Source organism: Solanum pennellii, chromosome 8 (assembly GCF_001406875.1).
Source record: "Solanum pennellii chromosome 8, SPENNV200".
In the NCBI taxonomy this organism is placed as follows: domain Eukaryota; kingdom Viridiplantae; phylum Streptophyta; class Magnoliopsida; order Solanales; family Solanaceae; genus Solanum; species Solanum pennellii.
This window is the reverse complement of record NC_028644.1, coordinates 24,071,984-24,092,048: the sequence shown is the minus strand read 5'-3', so window position 1 is coordinate 24,092,048 and position 20,065 is coordinate 24,071,984. Positions and strand designations below refer to the sequence as shown.

Below are 20,065 nucleotides of genomic sequence, written 5' to 3'. Positions count from 1 at the left end.
TAAATATAAATGAAACGTAAAATAAAAGTTAGAACGAATGTAGCGAACGTCTACTTAAAAAAGTAGACGTTTATGACCACCGAAAGCCGAACGTGGAAAGTTGAAAATTGAATTTTGAAGCTCCAAATCTAATTTCCAAAGACCAAGTAAGGCAACACCGGAATTTAAGATATTATATATTATAGAATTAGACATTAGAGATAGAGAGTAGAGAGTTGAGAGAGTAGAAGATGAATAGATGATATTGTGATTTAAAAGAATGAAATTTAGGGGTATTTATAAGTAAAAAAATGGGTTAAAGTGTAATTTTTAAAACTTTAGGGTATTAAAAAAGTTAGGGATGGGGTAGGGGCCCTATTGGATGAATTTCTATTCAAATAGCCGTTGGGGGGCCCACTAGCCGTTACCCAACGGCTAGTAACGGCTATATTTTAAAAAAAAAAATATTAACCGGACCTGACCGGTAATTACCGGAACCGGTAAATTCCGGTAATTACCGAATTCCGTCTCGGTACCTGTTCCGGAACCGGAAATTTCCGGTCCTAACCGGTACTAACCGGTACCGAACCGGACCGGGATGGACCGGACCGGAATCCGGTAGGTACCGGTTCCGCTGCCACACTTAGCTGCAATATCAACAAGATTACTTCATGAATCTATAGTTGCAAAATAGTAACCATGTAGAGGGCATTCTCCAGAATTTAAATATAAGACATAATTACATGCTGAAGCAGACTATTCATATGGATTTCTTGTAATTATGTATGATATTTTCCTGTTCATTACTAGCATTTGGGGAGAGAGAAAATGAACATCTTGTCAATAAATGATATCTTACAGTACTCACACATGAATGTGACATTATGGAGCAGTTCTTTGAGTCTTCTTTCTTCAATCTACAAAATTTTTGTTATCTGTACTGGGATTTGAAGAAAAAAAATAAGCAGTTGGACGTCAGGAGTGCCTTTGCATGTATGTATACTAAGTATAGGTAATATAGTATCTTTCAATTTAGCGGCTGGAGCTCTTTTTCATCTGTCATAGTTTCAACGCTTCCAAGAGGATCATATGGGGTAGGAGTTTGTCTTCGTCTCCAAATAAACCATCCCAGGGAAGCTGATAATCCTAGTATCAAGATAACTAAAAGTGCTACCACCACAGCCAGGTAACTTTGCTGCCATCGCGTCCTAAATTATTGCAATACAACCATATCAAATCAACAACTTTTGTATCATATGAACCCATCATTAATATCAGATGTTCACAATGCACACTTTAGAACCATACCTTTTTACACTCCAGACAATAAAAAAGATAGCCCATTAAAGAACAGAACCCATAACAATAATATGTATACGAGGATCTCCAAAGGACATGGCTGTACATTAAACAAGCACATAACCTGTCTTGAGTGATGTTTACTACTGGTGTATTTCAAAAACGGAGTATGTTTTGACGATTCCCTAAAATCCATTAGTCACACCCCAAACACAAGTTATATAATGGAAGAAAAATCATTACCTACCTATCATTAACGTTGAAAGCAGTTGACCCATGCCACCCAATGCAGAATAACTCATGTTCCACAATTTCATAAACTTAATATATACATGTATTTTTTGGCTAAATAAAAAGATGAAACTTTTTGAGTTGTGTATATCAGAAACACAAGCAAGTATTTCCCATCAGAACTCCACTGCGGTGGTGATTTGTTTTGCCTTGTGATTCAGAAGGCATATTCTTTGATGAATTGGGATAATTTCATTAATGATGCACCGAAATGATGTTAACAATATATACAGCATAGTTATGCAATAGTTATGAAGATGCAAAGAACATATTTTGCTTATACCTTTTCGATAAGGGTTCAATGTCCCATTTGACTAATTTGTAGCTTCCAAATGTATCTGGAAGATGAAGACGATCACCGGCTAATCGGCTTGTTATTTCCTGCGAATAGATATGCATTAAGCAAAAGGTCTTTGATTCAAAATATAGTCCTTACACATTCTAAAGTTAAAAGTTACCATTGCAGTGGTATGTGACATGTAATCAGCAGATCCTGCAGGAAAGATGGCCCATCTAATGAGGGTATCATTTCCTTTAGTTGAAAAGTTCATCAAGTGAACCTGCAAAGTTAATAAGTGACATCATCACATTGAACAAAATTAACACACTTGTTCAGTTCAGTAACTTAAAAAAGAGGGGATGTTCAGTTTTAGATGACATCAGCCTCGGACAGCTCTGAGCCGTGCAAAAAAATAAAAGAAGTCGCAAAAGTAATTTGGGTTATGCAAAATTGTCATTATTAAAAAAATCTACCTGTGAAACGTAAACATCCAACTCTTGTGCAATGAAATGGGCAAGTTCTGGAACACGAGGCTTCAATTCCGAATAATCAATGCTCAGTGACATATCAAATGATATTAGCCCAATTTTGATTTCCCCTGCCAAGTGAGATAAAAGACAAAGGTGATAACAATCAGAAGTATCTGCACCGGAAATAACTTGGTTTAGTACTCACTGAATCTTCCACAGGACCTTCCTAAATATGAGGGAAAAGGTGTAATTTGATGGGAAAAAGTGCCAGTACACGTCAACTTGCTATGCATCTAGTAAACTGTTTCCAATTTACGGGAAGGAGTCAAATTATAAGAGGGATATGCCAAGATGATCAAAATGAGGACACCATGTTCTCTGTTTCTGGCAAAGAAGTAGAGAGAATTTAATATGAGGGCTCATATGATTGGTGTTGTAGATTTGATCAATCAGTTGCAACAACAAAAATAGTAGCAATATCGCGAGAGAAAAAATGGAGGGTCACAGCATGCGTCAAAATGTTTCTTCTCGGAGAAGCCAGGGAGGGTCCCTGAAGGTGGAACAAGTGGCTAAAAGAGTATTTTCTTCTGATGGAACAATGGCTACTGAAGGCTCACTTGAAGCATACTCAAACCTCAAAGTTGGGCTTTAGTCCAAGAACCAAATGTGTGCCTCACATATGCACTCTGCTATTAATGGGGTAGCAACAACCACAACCAACATACCAAGTGAAATCCCACAAGTGGGGTCTGGTGAGGGTCTAGTGTAGGCCTTACCACTACCTCGTGGAGATAGAGAGGCTGTTTCTAGAAGACCCGGGTCAAGTGCAACAATTTCAGGTATAAAGAAGAAGAAACATTACAACTAATAGCAGAACCTATGCAAGCCTACAACAAAAGAATATGAACAACAACAGAATAGTGCAGTAGCCGAAACCCAATAAACAAATGAAGATAGATATCAAAAAGTAAAACTAACAAGAATATGACTATTACAACGACAGACATCAACAAGCTTGAACCTCAAAAGCAAGGCAGTGTTAATGGGGTAGCACTAAACAATAAATATAGTTGGCATAGAATGTAGCAATTATTAAGAAAACAATATTTTATGGATAAGTGTTAGTTATTAGAAATAGGAAATTAAAACATTTAGCATAAGAAAGCTAATGATTTATCCTAATTCAAAAATCTGTTTCTATATCAAGAAATATAATGTGATTTGAACTTGATTGACACTCCGTAGGCATGTGGACATAATTTCAAACCAAATATTATTTGAAAATCAGTATTTGTTTAACTATTTAGTCTATCATTTCAACCTCAACTTAAAATAGAAAATTCAGATTAATTTTTTTTATCTTTCAACGGTTTGGAAGACAGTTGTAAACACGAAGCCTATTGCCTAATTTGGCTAATCCGAATTGAAAGGTGATGTAGAATCAGTCTATTTCTGGAATAGGAAGAAAGGCCGACTTCGAACCGCAGCTTAGCCAGGACTTCAGAATAGAGCGAAGGAAAGACACCTTGAATCTCTCGATCTAGAACTACTAGGAGGGGAGGGAGAACCCTTTCCAACCACTCACTTTTGTCATGGAGGGCAGGCAAGAAAACTCACTCTGCCTTTCTACTAGTGTTCGTAGCTCGATTGGAGGTCAAGATTGTGGTCCGGCGGAAAAACAGAGGTTGAAAGAATCAGAAATAGACTTGAAAATGGAACCCTTTCTCTAGCGGCCTGAGTATTTCTAGTGAAATAAATGGTTTTCGCTAAAAAGTTCAAATGTGAAATTCACATACATACATATCTTCAACTTTGGAGGATACTTTTCAACTTCAACCAAATATTGTCTCTAGGCTATTTCATTAAATTGCATTTTGTCCCATAATTGTTATTTTTGTGTTTTATGGTTATTTTTCTTATGTTATGTTTATATTTTTATACCTACGCCTTCTTTAACAAAAGTTCATGTTAATTTGCATTTTGCACTTAAAGCTCCAACAGGACTTGGTGTCAATGCTTTTCACTTTAGACAGCACTATGCTTGAGGGGTGGTCATGAGTTTTGGAATATTATTATCTGTTTAAAAATGCTCCCGGGCACTAATCCCAAGACACTCTTTCCTACTTCCTAGGATAGAAGAATTTCCCTTTTCCGGTGCCTTTACTGGAATTTGACCCTCTTCCCTCAAACACTCAATTCTCGCCCAAAGTGTTACAGTTTTGTTTTTTCTTTTCCATTCCCATAGCCTTGTTTTATGCTATCATGGGGGAAAACAGAATACATTTTAGTACAGGTTTTAAGTCCTATGACATCACCAGATGGACCTCAGGCAATGTTGACTGGTTTGAGTTGAAAGAAGCTGGAACATGATGAGAAGATTAATATTCAACAAGAAGATCATGGAGTGGATATGTTGTCCTTAAATAAACCTCAACTGACCAAAGAATCTGGTGAGAAGATGGATGAACAAGGTTCTGGCTGCAGACTATTTTGGTACCAGGAAGTACAATACACATGGAAGATACATGAGTATCTTACCATTGGAGAGAGATTATATTAGTCATTATTCTTCCTGAGGGATCCATTAATGCAGGGTGCAGAAACATAGCTTTCAAAATCAAAACTTTCATTAAATAGTTTCCTAAGCTCGCCATAATGGCTACACACAGAATTGTTGACATTATTAACCTTTTGTAAATGTGGTAGAGGATAGTATATAGCAACCAGGACATGATGTGAAGTCCCTATTAGTAATAACTTTATAGGAAAACCCTCTGTTGTTCTAGCAGAAACTAGGACGAGGTCTATTGGGAAGGTGTATTTTTGGTTCATTTGGAAAGCCAACATCTGAAAGACCTACTTTATCAGATATGAGAAGATGGCCCTTGTTAAGAATTCCCACGTCCGAAAAGGATGAGAATTTGGTCTCCTTATATGAAAACTTGGACAATCCTCCCCACATAAGCTAGCTTTTGGGATTGAGTTAGGCCCGACATCCATCTTCAAATGGTATCAGCACCTCTACAATCTTGGAAGAGAATCAAAGAGCTTCTGTTGCCGGCGGTTGTCCATTACTCGTATATGCCGCTCATCTAGCCAATGATTATGTTAACAAAAGTGGGGCCAATGACATACAAATGCATGAACCCCATATTCAGGAAAAGAAAATATAGACAGACCGGTCATTATTATCAATTTTTGGCAACTTCAAGGAATGTTTTGTGTCAACCCTATATCTATCAGCATTTGTGTAGCACCATGCCATCTTTCCGGTTACTACTTTTTTTCATATTTAATTTGTGTAGCACCATGCCATCTTTCTGGTGACTACTTTTTCATATTTAATTTGTGTAACACCATGTCATCTTTTCAGTGACTACTTTTTCATTTTCATGTTTAATTTGTGTAGCATTGTGTCATCTTTCTCGTGATTACTTTTTTTATATTTGATTCGCGTAGCATTGTGCCATCTTTTTCGGTGACTACTTTTTCATATTTAATTGGCGCAGCACTATGCCATCTTAACGGTGACTATTTCTCCATATCTGATTTGCATAGCACCGAGCATCTCTCTGGACTACTTTTCATATTTAATTTGCGTAGAGCCGTGAATTTTCCTGAACTGCTTTCTCACATATAAGTTACATAGCACTATGTGCATTTTCAGTGACTCCTCATATTTGATTTGCATAGTTCCATTCGTCTTCTCGGTGACTCCTCAAATCTTATTTGCATAGAATTGTGCCATCATCCGACCCTACTCATTTAATTTGTCCTTTTGACTAGGGTCATGCCATCAGTCCGACCCTATCCATATAATTTTCTTTCTCAATAGGGTTGTGTCATCATTCTGACCTTACCTATATAATTCTTTACCCAGTAGGGTCATGCCATCATTCTGACCCTACCCATCTTAAAAAAAATTAAAAAGGGTGATCTAGAGGAAGAAGTCTATATGGAGCAACTACTTGTTTTGTTGCTCACGGGTAGTATGGTAGCACTCTATAGTGTAAAACAATATTTTCAAGCTTGGTTTGGGAAGTTAAGCACAGTAGTTCAAGAATTTGGCATGACTCATAGTAGGGCTGACCACTCTGTGTTTTATCAACATTCTAGGTCAAATCTACTATTTCATGAGAAGACTAAGCACATTAAGATTGACTACAATTTTGTGAAGCCAAGTGATCAACTTGCAAGTATCTCCACCAAGCCCTTCATCGGTCCTCATATTAATTACATCTGTAATAAGTCAGGTCATATGACTTGTATGCATCAGTTTGAGGAGGAGTGTTAAGGATTGGAACAGGTATATACAGTCCTACTTGGAAGTTAGAACAGTAATAGGAATAAGAATAGTAATAGGAAAAAGAATGATATATAGTTTTCCACATGGTCAAGGATTGTATGGTAGTGTCTATAAATAGGGTCTTCATGTAATAATGTAGATACAACAATTCAATAATATTTTTCTCCTATCTTTCTCACACCTCCTCAGTTTGGAAGAAAGTTTTCGAAGTGAACATCAATGAGTGGATAACGTCTTTTTCTTCTTCTTTCTCCACTGTTTCCCGCAGATTCTTTCTCTTCCTTTCTTCTTCTTCTTCTTCTTCTTCTTCTCTATTTCCAGATTCTTTCTTTTTCTTTCTTCTTCTTGCACAAATTCTTCCTCTGTTTTCTAGTTTCTGCTCAGTTCTTTTTCTTTCATTGTTCAGTCCATTCATTTTTATCTTCAGCCCAATTCAGTTTAGGTGTATAATAATTAATACATTTAATTTTTTTGCCTACAAATAGTAATATTCAATGCCATCAGCTGATGGTAGAAAAAAGGAGTGAACAAAAAGAAAGACATAGGTTTGAATTATAGTATAGAGGACGAAGATGAGAAACAATATAATGCAGAGAATCTTGGACTTAAAGATTCGAAAATCATGAAGAAGATTAGACTTATACTATCGCTTATCTTATTGACTATTGAGTCCTTCAGGTTCAAAACTTTTGCATCTACTATCTATATTTAGTTTTTGAATAGATATATTTGCTAATATGTTGTTGCTATTGAGATTTTGGTTATACTTACTTATATATGCAATTAAATATTTTATGTTTGGTATTACTTGGCGCCTCACTTCAAAAAGACGAGCGCCTCGCCACTCGCCTTAGAGAGGCAGACCCTTATCGCCTCATGAATATAAAAACACTGGTTCTCGGTAAGCTAAGGCTTTACATGTCCTTCTGGATAACTTCTCCCCAATACTTCTTTAGTCTATCTCCAGCTCTCCTCAGGTCCTCCAGTGTCAACCTCTCACACCTGCACACTGGGGCGTATGTGAATCTCCTCTTGAAATATAGAAATCATCTCAGTCTCACCTGCTGCATCTTTTCCTCTACAGAGGCTACTTCCACCTTTCTCCTAATATCTTTATTTCTGACCATATCTCTCGCAGTAAACCCACACATCCATGTCAACATCCTCATTTCCACAACTTTCATCTTCTGGACGCGAGAGTTTTTGACTGGCAACACTCTGCCCCATATAACAAAGTCGGTAACCAGTACTCTGTGGAACCTACCTTTATTTTTAGAGGCATCTACTTATCACATAAGACACCAGATGATAGCCTCCATCATATCAATAAAAATTTAATTTCCTAAATGCTTCAGCTATGCAGGAGGAAATTTTGCACCAAACAAGTACAAAAGTTGTTAATTTCAACCGTTAGGGCTCGTTTGGTGTGAGGGATTAAAAATAATAGTGATGGGATGAAAATTTTTTATCTTGTTTGGTTGCCATGTTTGGGATAACTTATCCCACCATTTATATCATAGTGTGGGATAAGTTATCCCAGGATAGTTAACCCCAACATAACTTATCCTGGGATAACTTGTTTCCAACCAAACGACCCCTTAAGGTCTTAAGACAGCAAACTCTCATGCATGTCAGTTGTCAAAGTTATAACAGTCATTTGGCTCGGGACAAAACATAATTATCACCCTCGATCGCAACATTTGCAATCACCATTCTTTTCCCTTTTCTGTGATAAGTCAAATTTTGCATTTGATACACCTAAATGGTGTTGACTGACAAAATTGTTGCAGTATGGTGACGCCTCCCAAAAATCTAACCATCTTTGCAACAAGGAATTTCCTGTCTACACCAAATCAGTAAATGAACAAAGTGAAAGCTCTTGACAAATAACAAGGAATTATCAATTGAGAGGATATTAAAGATGGTTGTATAATGTAACACCTGTTATCTTGCAGTAACTGTTGTAGTCCATGAAACTGTAATTTCCGTCAATTAAGAATGTTTAGTTGGGTCCAAAAAGGTTAAGACACTTCTATTCTAGAAGTTACCTCCCAGGAAGTTCAGAGCACTAAGGAAATAGATGAATACAAGACAATAATAAAACAATACAGAAACTCATGCTCAAATGTCATTCTGAAAGCTGACATTTGTAAAATACAGGAACCGAAGGAGCATATGAAATCTTGAAAGATGACCTAATCTTAGGTGACAGAAAAACACCAACATGGTACAATTCTAATTTTGTTTCTCCATTTTCACTGTTAAAATAATAATCAGAAACCCTATTGCATTCAAAAGTTAGGGGAAAAAGATCTGAATCGCCCTAGTGGAATTACTTAAATAAAGCCTGACCCACTACTAAACTGGATAAAAGCATGACAGAAAAGCATAATAACACTGACAAAAGATATTAGTCTGGAGAAGAGTTTCTTACCAGGTGCATAATTTTCCGAAGGTACACTAGGCGCCAGTGCTGGAGTCATATGTGCAGTGGAGTTTGTGTTGTCCATGCCCGAGGGCGGTGATGGAGGTGGAGGTGATGAAGATACATTAAGTGTGTCCCATAACTTGGAACAATTAGTTTTCCAAAAACCAATCCTTTCATTTTCACGATCGTAGCTTACAAGAGTGTTGCGGACAATAATTCCTGGTGCAATATAAGCAAAAAGCACACATGTTAAAGTCTTAAAGATTATATAAAAAAGATTTTGGCAGAAGAACTTCTCCAAGATGCTAAAAGATATATATCCTTAATAAAAATAAAGGGATATACATACCTCCAAGAAGAGTAGTTGGGTCCTTCCCATTCTGGAAAATTCCAAAGCAGTATGCCCCACGCACCTTTGAGTGCTACAATCATGAAGTTATAGCATTTGCAATACAATTGAGAGAAGGGGAAAAGTTAGTCAATGTAGAATCACACAACGAAAATGGAGTTACAGCCACTTATCAAAAAAATGGAGTGGCTAGGGGAGATTAAGCCAAAAGTAGATACAGATAGTACAGGCAAGATTATGTGAATAAGATGCCTACCCTGAATAAGTAGTTTTCAGGTGTGAGAGATAGTTTCTTTCCATTGCTGAACACCATGTCAACAGAGGGAAATGATTTTGAAAGTTGTGACACGTCACTGAAATATACAAGACACTTAGTTCAACTTGTGACACCAAAAATAAAATAAAAGTAAGAATAATGATATAACATTTCTATATACCTTCCAGCACCAGAAAAGCATATATCTCTATAGTTCGGGTCAGGCCCTTCGATCTCTCTTAAGGAATGAAGTTCTTTCATGACCTAAAATAATATTTTCAGAACTTCAATTCAGAAAGAAAATAAATTGTCTTAACTACAAAGTTCGACCATGCATCCACCACCCATTAGTAGTACATTGTAGGAGCCCGTAACTCCATTTTTTACATTTACATGAAGTAACAAATCGAATAAGAATGACGAGGAACTAAAATAATCAACGATTTTGAGGAACTTTCAAATATATATTTTAAAAGAATGTTTTCAAAAGTTCTTTCTAGTGAGCTGATTGGAAGAAAAAGTTGCAAGTTCCGGGGGAAAACAACTACAATAAGTAGTTACAAACATAAACTAAGACCCATACGATGCTGCACTGCAAGAAAAATTAATTGGATAAACGAGTGTTCTGCATTTTAGGATCAAAAAACTCCTGGATGCTTTATTTTTTTTTCCCTTCAAAGTTATGTCGTAAGCATTGAAGCATTAGCCTAATACTTGTTTAACTATGAGGCTTTAGTTTGAATCCCACATATTGACAGGTATACACTAACTATGCTAACCCTGTTCAGTATATTATGCAATTGTTTGTTCTACCAATCATGGTGTAACTTGTACGCAAGAAAAGTTGACACAAAAAAGGACATCAGCAATCAAAAAGGCATTAAGCATAAACACGTCATACAAATGAAACTCAGCTTTCACAGATTTGATTTCTTCACCCCATTCTTCTAGCCACAAGCATGCAATATTTCACCACTACTTGTCTCTGGTAGAGTGCATCATGAAAATGATAGATGTAATAGCATGTAATTTAGATAACATACAGCACTCTTGAAGGCCACAAATGCAGCTTCTGGAAGGTAAACGTATGTGGTACCACTATCAAGCACAGTCCCATGTTTTCCATCGAAAATCTGTGGATTAAGATTCAGTGCCTTCCCAGCGACATGTATCCCCTTCAGCTCAATATTGTAATATGGACTGTTGCCATCCGAGACTAGAGTAAATGCATAAGATTTATAGAGTGTATTTGTTATAACATCTAAATTCCTGTCTTAAGACAATTATATAAAATACATACCTGCGTAGAGGATCTGAATGGGTAAAAACCATCTCAGAAGGAGGGTTTATTCCTCCAAGAACCATTGCACCACCACCGAAATCCATTCCGCCATAACACAAGGAGAAGGAATCACTAATCACATGTTTCTCTACGAGTTGATCCACTATACTTAGATCCCCTCGACCTAAGCCCATTATACCATCAGCATGTTGGCTGTAAAGATCACCAGTTTCTAGATTTTCACATCCAAAAACAGCTCGCTGGGGTGCCAACTCACTTTGGTTCCCAAAGGACACAATGTCCTCCCCAAGCACTCCACTACTAGAGCTCATCTCAGCATATTGCCTTTCATAAATACATTGCTCTCTCTCATTGTCGCAAGTACAATCAACATTGCACTTCACAGGTTGATAGGTACTTGACATTTCTGGCTGAAACTTAGGATCCTAATTCAAAGAACAACAATGAAAGAAGTGCCACTGATCAAAAAAGGGAAAGAATATATGATCCAATCTATGGTAAATTAAGCATGTATCAACAAGATAGAGGCAACATATTGGCTAAAAGGTCAAGATTTTCTCAACCAAAAAAACCACTGTAACAAGTGCCAAATGGCTATATACTTAAGAGCAAGCACCAGTTACCGTACATTTCACAGTAACAAGAAAAAATACCCAAGGAACATGATACTACTATCGCGAAAGAAATAACTCTTTATGATATAGGAGCATACCGTGACAAGGAGAAGCCTAGAAAAATATATTATTATTATTATGGTAAGGTATTATGATGAGCAAAAGCACTACGAACGTGCTATAAGGTCTACAGGCTGTGTAGGAGGCTAAGAGTGTCTGGCGGAGCATTTTAATCATTTACAATAGACTGTCTACAACAAGAAAATAGCAGAGATAGACCTACATTTAAGGCTGGTTACATTTTCTTTTTTGCCGTAAAATATTTTAAACTTCCCTTTCTAACCAAATGGTGCACCAAATGGCGGTGAACTTACTTTAAGATTGTTTTCTTCTTCTCAGGGGCAGATTCACCTGAAGAAATGTGGGGTACGTGAACCCGTTCTCCTAGCAATTAAAATGGGATCTCCCTCATAACTTTGTTCAGATTTTGCCATATAGTGCAGTAGGCACCCATGTTCATAATTTGCATTTAGTTTGAGTTCGAGCCACTGTGATGGATGTGTGGGCATACTAGGAGAGATAGGATTTGAAATGAGAATATCCAAGAAAAGGTGAAGGTGGCTCGGTAGGAGACAAGATGCGGGAAGTGAGATGAGATGGTTCAGGCATTGATGAAAAATTGCACCAATGCCCCTACGCAGAGGTGTAAGAGGTTGACTATGGATGACTTCAAGAGAAGCAAATGTAGAAAAAAAGTATTGAGGAGAGGTGATTAGACAAGACATGATACAGTTTTAGCTTATCGAGGCCATAACCTTTAATTAAAAGGTTGTGGAGGATAAGAATTAGGGTAGAAGGTTAATAGGTAAGAGAGCATTGTCTTGCTATTTGTTTGTACTAATAGTCGTAGTATTACTCTAGTCGTTTCATAACCTTTAAATATTGTTACTATTTGTTGTTTCTTGTACTTCGACTATGTATAGTTTTGTTGTAGTATTGTTTTGTTACTACCTATTGTTTTATTACTGTGTTGTTTCTTGTACTTTCATTATCTCTTTTTATGGATTGTTTTTCTTGAGCCGAAAGTCTATCGAAAACAGCCAGTCTCTACCTCTTAGGTAAGGGTAAGGCCTGCATACACTCTACCCTTTCCTTGACCCCACTTTGTGCATACATTGGGTAAGTTGTTGTTTAAATAATGCATGCAACTATGAATCTAAGTTATGCGAGCTTAAACATATTTATTCCAATCAAACATTTGTCTGTAAATTTTAGTACAAATATAGTTTCTTTTACGGCAAGTAATTTGCATTTAAAGAATTAGCCATATGCTGTAAGGTTTGTAGATATTTTCGTGCTTTTTCTTTTACTAAAACTTGTACAGATTTCAGTGATACAGTATTAAATTGTCATTAACATTCGACTTCCAGTCTTCTGAATCAGGATGGTAAAAATTGAACTGTAATGCTGATGAAAACATAAATTTCAATTAACAGAGTATATTTTATCGCTTTGTATAATGTGCAAAACAAATAATAAGACATAAAATAGTACATATAAATTCTTTCACATTTATTTAAAATAGTTACAAGCATCCATTTTACATAAAATGGTACCATGATCTTACAATATGCTTCTTCTTTGTTTTGTTTTGCTTAATTTACGTATGTGGAAATGAGAAAATTCAGTAATGAGCTAACCTGATGGTTGCCACACTGTTCACAAGTAGAGCAAGGAACATAGGTAACAGTACTCCCAGTATCTACTATAAGGGCAAACCTCTGAGGAGGAGTTCCAATCCAAAGGCGAGTCGTATAATATCTGCATCCTCTCAAGTTAGCCAGAATGGAAAGAGTAGAGACTAGAGATACACATTCATTATAAGCAATTGTATACAAGTTCTGACCCGTTAAGGAGGAGATCGTCGTGGAGAGGCATACGAGCACTTAAAGGGCTTTTCTGGAGGTGTCGACGGGAGAGTTCATCGCGTGGTGGAGAGATTTCTTTAGGAGGAAAGAGAGGGAGAAACATTGTAGTGTGGTTGTTTCTGTGATTCCCTTCGCCATTGCCATTCGATGAGGAGAGAAAAACGAAGCTTTCATTTGAAACATCTGAAATCCGCAAACAGGAAACGACGACGTAATTGATCAACAGAACGATGATGGAAAGGAAAGGAAGTTTGTTAGTGAACAGAGCCGTCGACATTTGAGGTCACTTATCGCTCCGGCGACTCAAGGATTACGGCCAGATCGGAAGGACGATCGCTCGAAGATCAGCCGGGCCAGAGGAAGGGGAAGGTGTAACGGCAGTGAAAAAAAAAAGAACTTCACAGAGCAAATTACGCGCTACCAAATTGTACCTAACTTTTGGTTACGGTCTCATGGATATCAAATATTTTTAGGTTATGGTCCATGGATATCTTATGTTTTTGAAAATCAAATGGTCAAAATTTTCATAATCCAAGTTTATTTTAAAAACTGGGTAAATTTTTCATATTATTTAAATATAAAAGAGTTTTCTAAAAATTCAAATTCAAAGAAGAAGAGGAATTTTCTTCTTATTCAAGTGTATAGTATAATGGTGAATGATATTTCTATTTATAGGTAAGAAATCAACCAAAAGGTCACATGTTTAATGTCACACTAATAGATACATTTCTATCTCAAAAGATTTATATCACCTTGGAAATACATATCCATGATAAGGATAGGTTTATGATAAGATTCATGGACAATCCACTTAATTCAATGTATTTATAACACTCCCCCTTGGATGTTCATAGATAATGTATCACGTTAAAACCTTACTAGGAAAAACCCTGTGGGAAAAAATTTTAGTGAAGGAAAAAGAGTACAGATATCTTTTGATACGCACTATTTGTTGTCTCATTAAAAACCTTACCAGAAAAACCTAGTGGGAAAAAACCTCGGTCAAGGAAAAAAGAGTGCAACGCGTATTATACACCCCTGATTTAGAAATCACTTAATTTCTTGTGATGATGTCTCCAATCTTCGTACATTGTGGTTGGTATATTCTTTTTCAAAGAAAAATCACATAATTCCTGAATATGGTGTGTCATTTATCTCAGCCAGACGCACTCTCGACTTGCTTCATGGAGGGCTTTTATTTCTGCATAGCAACATTTGCTTCATTGATCGCCAGGATATTATTGTGCCTCCACATGCAAACACATAACGTGTTTGAGATAGAGTTTTATGCGGATCAGATAAATATTTTGCATCTGAGTAACTAATCAATTTTGTCTTGTATTCCTCAGATTAGAATAAATCCATAACTATGGTCCTTCGAGGATATTCAATCATGTGCTCAACACCATTTCAATGTGCTTTTATCGGAGAGAAACTAAATCTTGCCAGTAAATTTACTGCAAAACAAATATCTTGTCAAACATTATTAGTAAGATGCATAATGCCTGATTGCACCAAGATATGGAGTTTCATCACTAAGAAGCTCTTCATCCTTCTTTTGAGATCAAACTGAATCATCATTTATGTCAAGCGATCTCATAATTATTGGGGTACTCAATGAATGTAATTTATTCATATAAAAACGCATCAAAACATGTCTGTGTATGTGCACTGATAGACAAATATTTCATTTGTCAAATTGTCAATCTGTAGGTCAAGATAAAATTTTGTCTTACCAAGACCTTTTCATAAAATACAAGAACAATTAGAGTCATTCTTTTGTACCCTTTTCTTCCTTGACTATTTCAATCCATATAAGAATTCTTGAAGTTTTGTTGAAAAAGTTTTTTCAAACCCTTATATTCTTCAAACACCTTAATTACTTCAAGGATTTTTATATAATCTTCATTATTGTCTAGCTAGGCATGATCATTATTAATATGCATTCAAGTTTTTTATATGTTGCCAGATCAAAACAAACCTCATTGCATCCACCATAGGAGAAAACATCTCCAATAATGTCAGAAATTTTGCGACAAACCTTTATGCCACAAGGCACAAGTTGAACTTGATATACTACAATTATACCATCGCATAATAATTTATTGTACCCCATTGACATTATACCTTGATTTATGGACTATCAGTCCAAAACGTCACTTTTCTAAGTGAAACGATATTCCTGAATTATGCATTTTACTTGGCCAACCATTTATCTGTCCACACTATGTGACATATATGAACTCAAGAACCTCATCACAATTTATATCATTGAGCGCTACCTCATATTAAAGATACCGTCGACGGTTATTTGACATCGATTTCAACAATACATAACTTATCGAGATCTCTTCATTTTTCTTCATTTTTCAAGTACCTGAACCTTTTCCGAGGTTTATGAAGTGTTATTTCAATGTGCTCTTTATAGCACTTGTCTCATTATCATGACCATATTGATCATTTGTTCCTTCCTTCTTCAAGGAATTTTATATTTGGAACTTATTGGTCTATTACGCTTCCGGCGTATCATAGACTACGTCCTTCAAGGACTTCACATTGGAGCATTTGCAGCTGAATTATACCATAGGGTCAGTATATTCATCTGGCAATGGATTTGCAACATTATGAAAAAAAATTATCCCTTGAACTTTATGTTCACATATTTATTTAACGAGGATCTAGATTATTCATAATTAAACTCACACATAATTTTCAGCTGTCAAAATCATCTGTCTCCTAATGTTAGAAAATCTAACATTCATCCAAACCTTATTTGAGAATTCATCTTTGTGCGTGGTGGAGCAATTAAAATCACAATTACACATTCAATATTTTAGATGAAAATTATTTGGTTCCTGACCCTGAACAAATTTTAATGGGGAAACATTGTTGGCTTGATGCATACATGTGTTGCTACATGTTAAATAAAGTGATCTCATACCAAATCTTATTTGGGAGTTATGTTCTCATAACCATGATTTAGCTATAATAGGAGGCATACAATTTCTGCTAAATCAACCAACATTATCTAATTTCATAATTTGAAACTGTGCTCTTTAAATTTAACAATTCGAGCAAACAACCTTACAAACACTAATTTGTAAGTTGACACCAAAGCACATGTGATCATCGCATTGATGCATCTATCATATAGTTTCAAATGATCCACATGGCAGGTGAATGAGCCCATATTCACCTTTTTATATGTTCCAAAATCTTCAGGGGATTACAATTTGTAACACTCCGGAAATGCCATGACTTAGACTAGATCTTAATCCATCAAATAATGTTTAAAATGATGTTTGCACACCTATATTAATGTAATAAACTCAGAAATGCCATGACTTAGACTAGATCTTAATCCATCAAATAATGTTTAAAATGATGTTTCCACACCTATATTAATGTAATAAACTCATTTGGAAAAGGTTAGAACCAAAACGACTAAGAAAGACCTTGACGTAGGAAAATTAGCTAATTTAAACTAGTTGGCGTCCCTATTTTGGTGAAGGTTTCAAAATGTCAAATAAAGTCCAAAACTTGTAAAGTGACCTTGGATAGGTAGTATGTAGTACAAACGGTCTAAACGTTCGGTAACGACACCCCAAGGACCACCCTAAGGGTCCTTGGGGAGGAACCAAACATAGGTGGGTAGGCCGCCTGGCAGCCTGCGAGCAGGCAGAAGTGGAGGCATAGCGTGCGACGCGCGCCTGACACGAGGTTTTCTGCCTCAAGATTTGAGAGGCAGCCTCGCCGTCACGCACCTCAGTGCCTCAACTCAAATTCAATAAAAATAACGGGATTTGACCCCGTGACGCGCAATTACTTCCCAGAATCGTTAAAGTCGTATTTTTGGTAATTTAACTTATTAAAAAGACTCATTTAAGTGGAGGGTCTTTTGAGTAATTCATAGGACGACTATATATTGATATTAGGTCAATTTAGACCTTTTACACGTCCCAAAATAGATCAAATGAAATTTCTCTCATTCTATCAAGAACACTCTCTTCTCCAAGCTCCATTGAAGAATTAGAAGAGCTTAAGGAAAAAGACAAAGACCTCAAGATTTTCATCCAATTTTCGTGGATTCTTCATCTATAAGGTATGTGTTTTTCAGTCTAGGGATTCCTTTCCCCATGAGGTTCTTTCAAAGATAAGTTTTCAAGAACTTTAAATACTAGGGTTTTTACTCTACGTAACAAATTTTCTTCATAACTTTAGATTTATGATTTTCAATGAAAAGTAAGTGTTTTCTATGATCTATTCCACATGATTTGATGAGTGTGTTATTATTTATCTTTGAATTTTGTGTGAATCATGTTCTTATCTACATGATGGTTCCGTATGATTATTTTTACTATTTGACAATATGAAAACGTAGGGATTGAAACTAAGACTAGAATGAACTTTTAAATGACCCTTATCCTTTACCCTATATTATGCATTGATCTTGTATATGATTTTTAGAGTTGATCTTGATTATGATATTGAGTATTTTACTATGTTATGGTTATGAATGTTGTTAGTTGAACGTAAGTTCTTGAATAAGGTTCTTGGAAGCAAGAGGTAAGTCTTCTAAAGTTGTGATTACTCCACCATGTTTATGTTAACCTATAAATCATGATGATATGTTGTGAAAGTATGTATAATGTTGCTATGTGGATATGTTGGGCTATGAACATGTTACTTGTGAGATCATGATAAGAATACGATAATGCAAGTTTATGATATTCTCTTGTATGCTTAACACAAGATGATTTATGATATATTAAATCTCACAAATTAAGTGTTACGATGAAAGGAAATTCTCATCTAATCCTAAAGAGATCATTATCATGTTTATACAAGGAGTTAATATCCTATGGCCTATGATAAGTGTATGATAAAAGACAACTTAAAGGTTATTCATGAAAAGGTAATAAGCTAAGCACCGGTGAACTAGATATGAGAGGTGTCCCTTCCCTAGTTGGAAGGTAGGTTCACAATGACTCTCATGAGATTGAGGTTGCCATGTAATGTGGAACTATGGGTCTCTAATACATCTCCTAGTTCTTGAACTATGTTGCCCTATAGGATACTAGCTAGTGGATCCACCTAGAAAGCTATGTCATGTTCGGTTCAAATTTGGCTTGTAGACCACCTTTTTTCTCTGTGGGGTTTTATGACACCGGATTCCATGTTTAGCTCTCATGGTCTATGTGGGTTAAGGCGTATGTTCCCTCATGTAAATGAAGGACAAGTAAATGAACGTTGAGTAGGGTGACTTGACGAGTCTACTTAGTAGAGGTAGGGGTATGGGACTCTACCGAGATATTGCACAAGTTGACTCTAATGGAAGTCCTAGGAGATTGTTCTTATGTAATAGGATAACATGAAAGGTATATGTTTATGATACATGATGTTACAATTATATGATGTTGGTCATTATGATGAATATGTTATTGGGTTATATTGCTATAAAAGTGAGGACTAATTATGTTACAAGTTATATGAAGCAATGCTTTACCTATGGTTTCCTATATTATTTACTTAGTTGTGTGGGGTTATGGAGCTTCACATGACCATTGCACTTGTAGGTTGGGAATGGAATCATTGGTAAGTGTTTTGTATGTTATGTTATATGATCTAATGAATATGAAAAGTTAACATGACTATGATAATATATCTTTAATTATGATCATGGTTTATGTTGATGGAATCCTTGACTTGTATATGATCTATGGTGTGTGCATTAAAGAAGTTCACATGATTTACACATTTTCTAAAGATATGATAAATGAACCTTTTTCATGCATGTACTTAAGTGTTATGTGCATATACCCATACTTAGTACATGTGGCGTACTAACCCCATCACTTTATATACTAAAACTGTAGGTTCCGGCCATTGAAGTTTAAGGAGGTCGATTTGAAGAAGCTTGAAACTCTTTCTCCAAGTCTTGGTAGGTCCTCATGTTCGAGACGCTATCAATTATAGTCCAGCTTATGAAGACTTCAGTAGAAATTAGGAATATCCTATTTCCATCATGTTTCTTTGGATTCTTTTGTATTAAGGCCTATAAGGCATATTGACTATGTATTGGCTAAGTCCAGATTTGCACTCTTTAGATACTTTTATATGTGTGAGACAATTTCTTAGAGTATTGTATGGTTTATGAATGATAAATATGAAGTCTAAGTATACTTCAAGTATAATGTAAAAGTTTTAATTTTTCCGTAATTTTTAGTAATCACATGTTATGACGAATGCTAAGGGCTTGTTTGAGTCCTCTGAGAGGACGACGACACCGGTCTCATCTGGGGCATGCGCTCCCAGAGCATGAGGTTAAATATCCTTAGGATCAATGTCTCACTTAACCACCTTACCTAGTGTCTTGTTCATGGTTGTGAAGCGCGCCACAATTATGGATTAGAGGTTATGTGATGATTAGGAAACTTCTGTTTTCTTGATACTCCTTTGTCGTGCCTTTAGAGTTTCAACACTATGTTCTTTTATCATCTAACCCTTTCTTGTGGTTATAGGGGATCAACACAAGAAGGACAGCCGAATGGGAGAAGAGATG

General features: G+C 36.1%; 1 protein-coding gene across 1 annotated transcript; it reads right to left on the bottom strand.

Moving 5' to 3' along the window:
- Positions 1–681: 681 nt before the first annotated feature.
- Positions 682–13,953, bottom strand: LOC107028922 (aspartic proteinase-like protein 2). The gene is made up of 12 exons (XM_015230164.2): positions 13,482–13,953; positions 13,276–13,396; positions 10,959–11,386; positions 10,702–10,858; positions 9,840–9,922; positions 9,659–9,755; positions 9,403–9,475; positions 9,060–9,272; positions 2,323–2,447; positions 2,028–2,129; positions 1,853–1,950; positions 682–1,187 (listed from the first exon to the last, which is right to left on the bottom strand). Exons 1-12 carry the CDS (start codon positions 13,778–13,780, stop codon positions 1,007–1,009), a joined length of 1,977 nt encoding a protein of 658 aa, XP_015085650.1. The 5' UTR covers positions 13,781–13,953; the 3' UTR covers positions 682–1,006.
- Between the last annotated feature and the right edge of the window lie 6,112 nt (positions 13,954–20,065).

Bases quoted from the DNA above. Each gene is read 5' to 3' on its own strand.
- LOC107028922 (XM_015230164.2), bottom strand. From the start codon at position 13,780: ATGTCGACGGCTCTGTTCACTAACAAACTTCCTTTCCTTTCCATCATC. The intron at 11,387-13,275 runs GTTAGCTCATTA...TCTTTGAATTAG, and splicing joins AACAGTGTGGCAACCATCAG to GATCCTAAGTTTCAGCCAGA. The intron at 1,188-1,852 runs GTATAAGCAAAA...GCAATAATTTAG, and splicing joins ATTGAACCCTTATCGAAAAG to GACGCGATGGCAGCAAAGTT.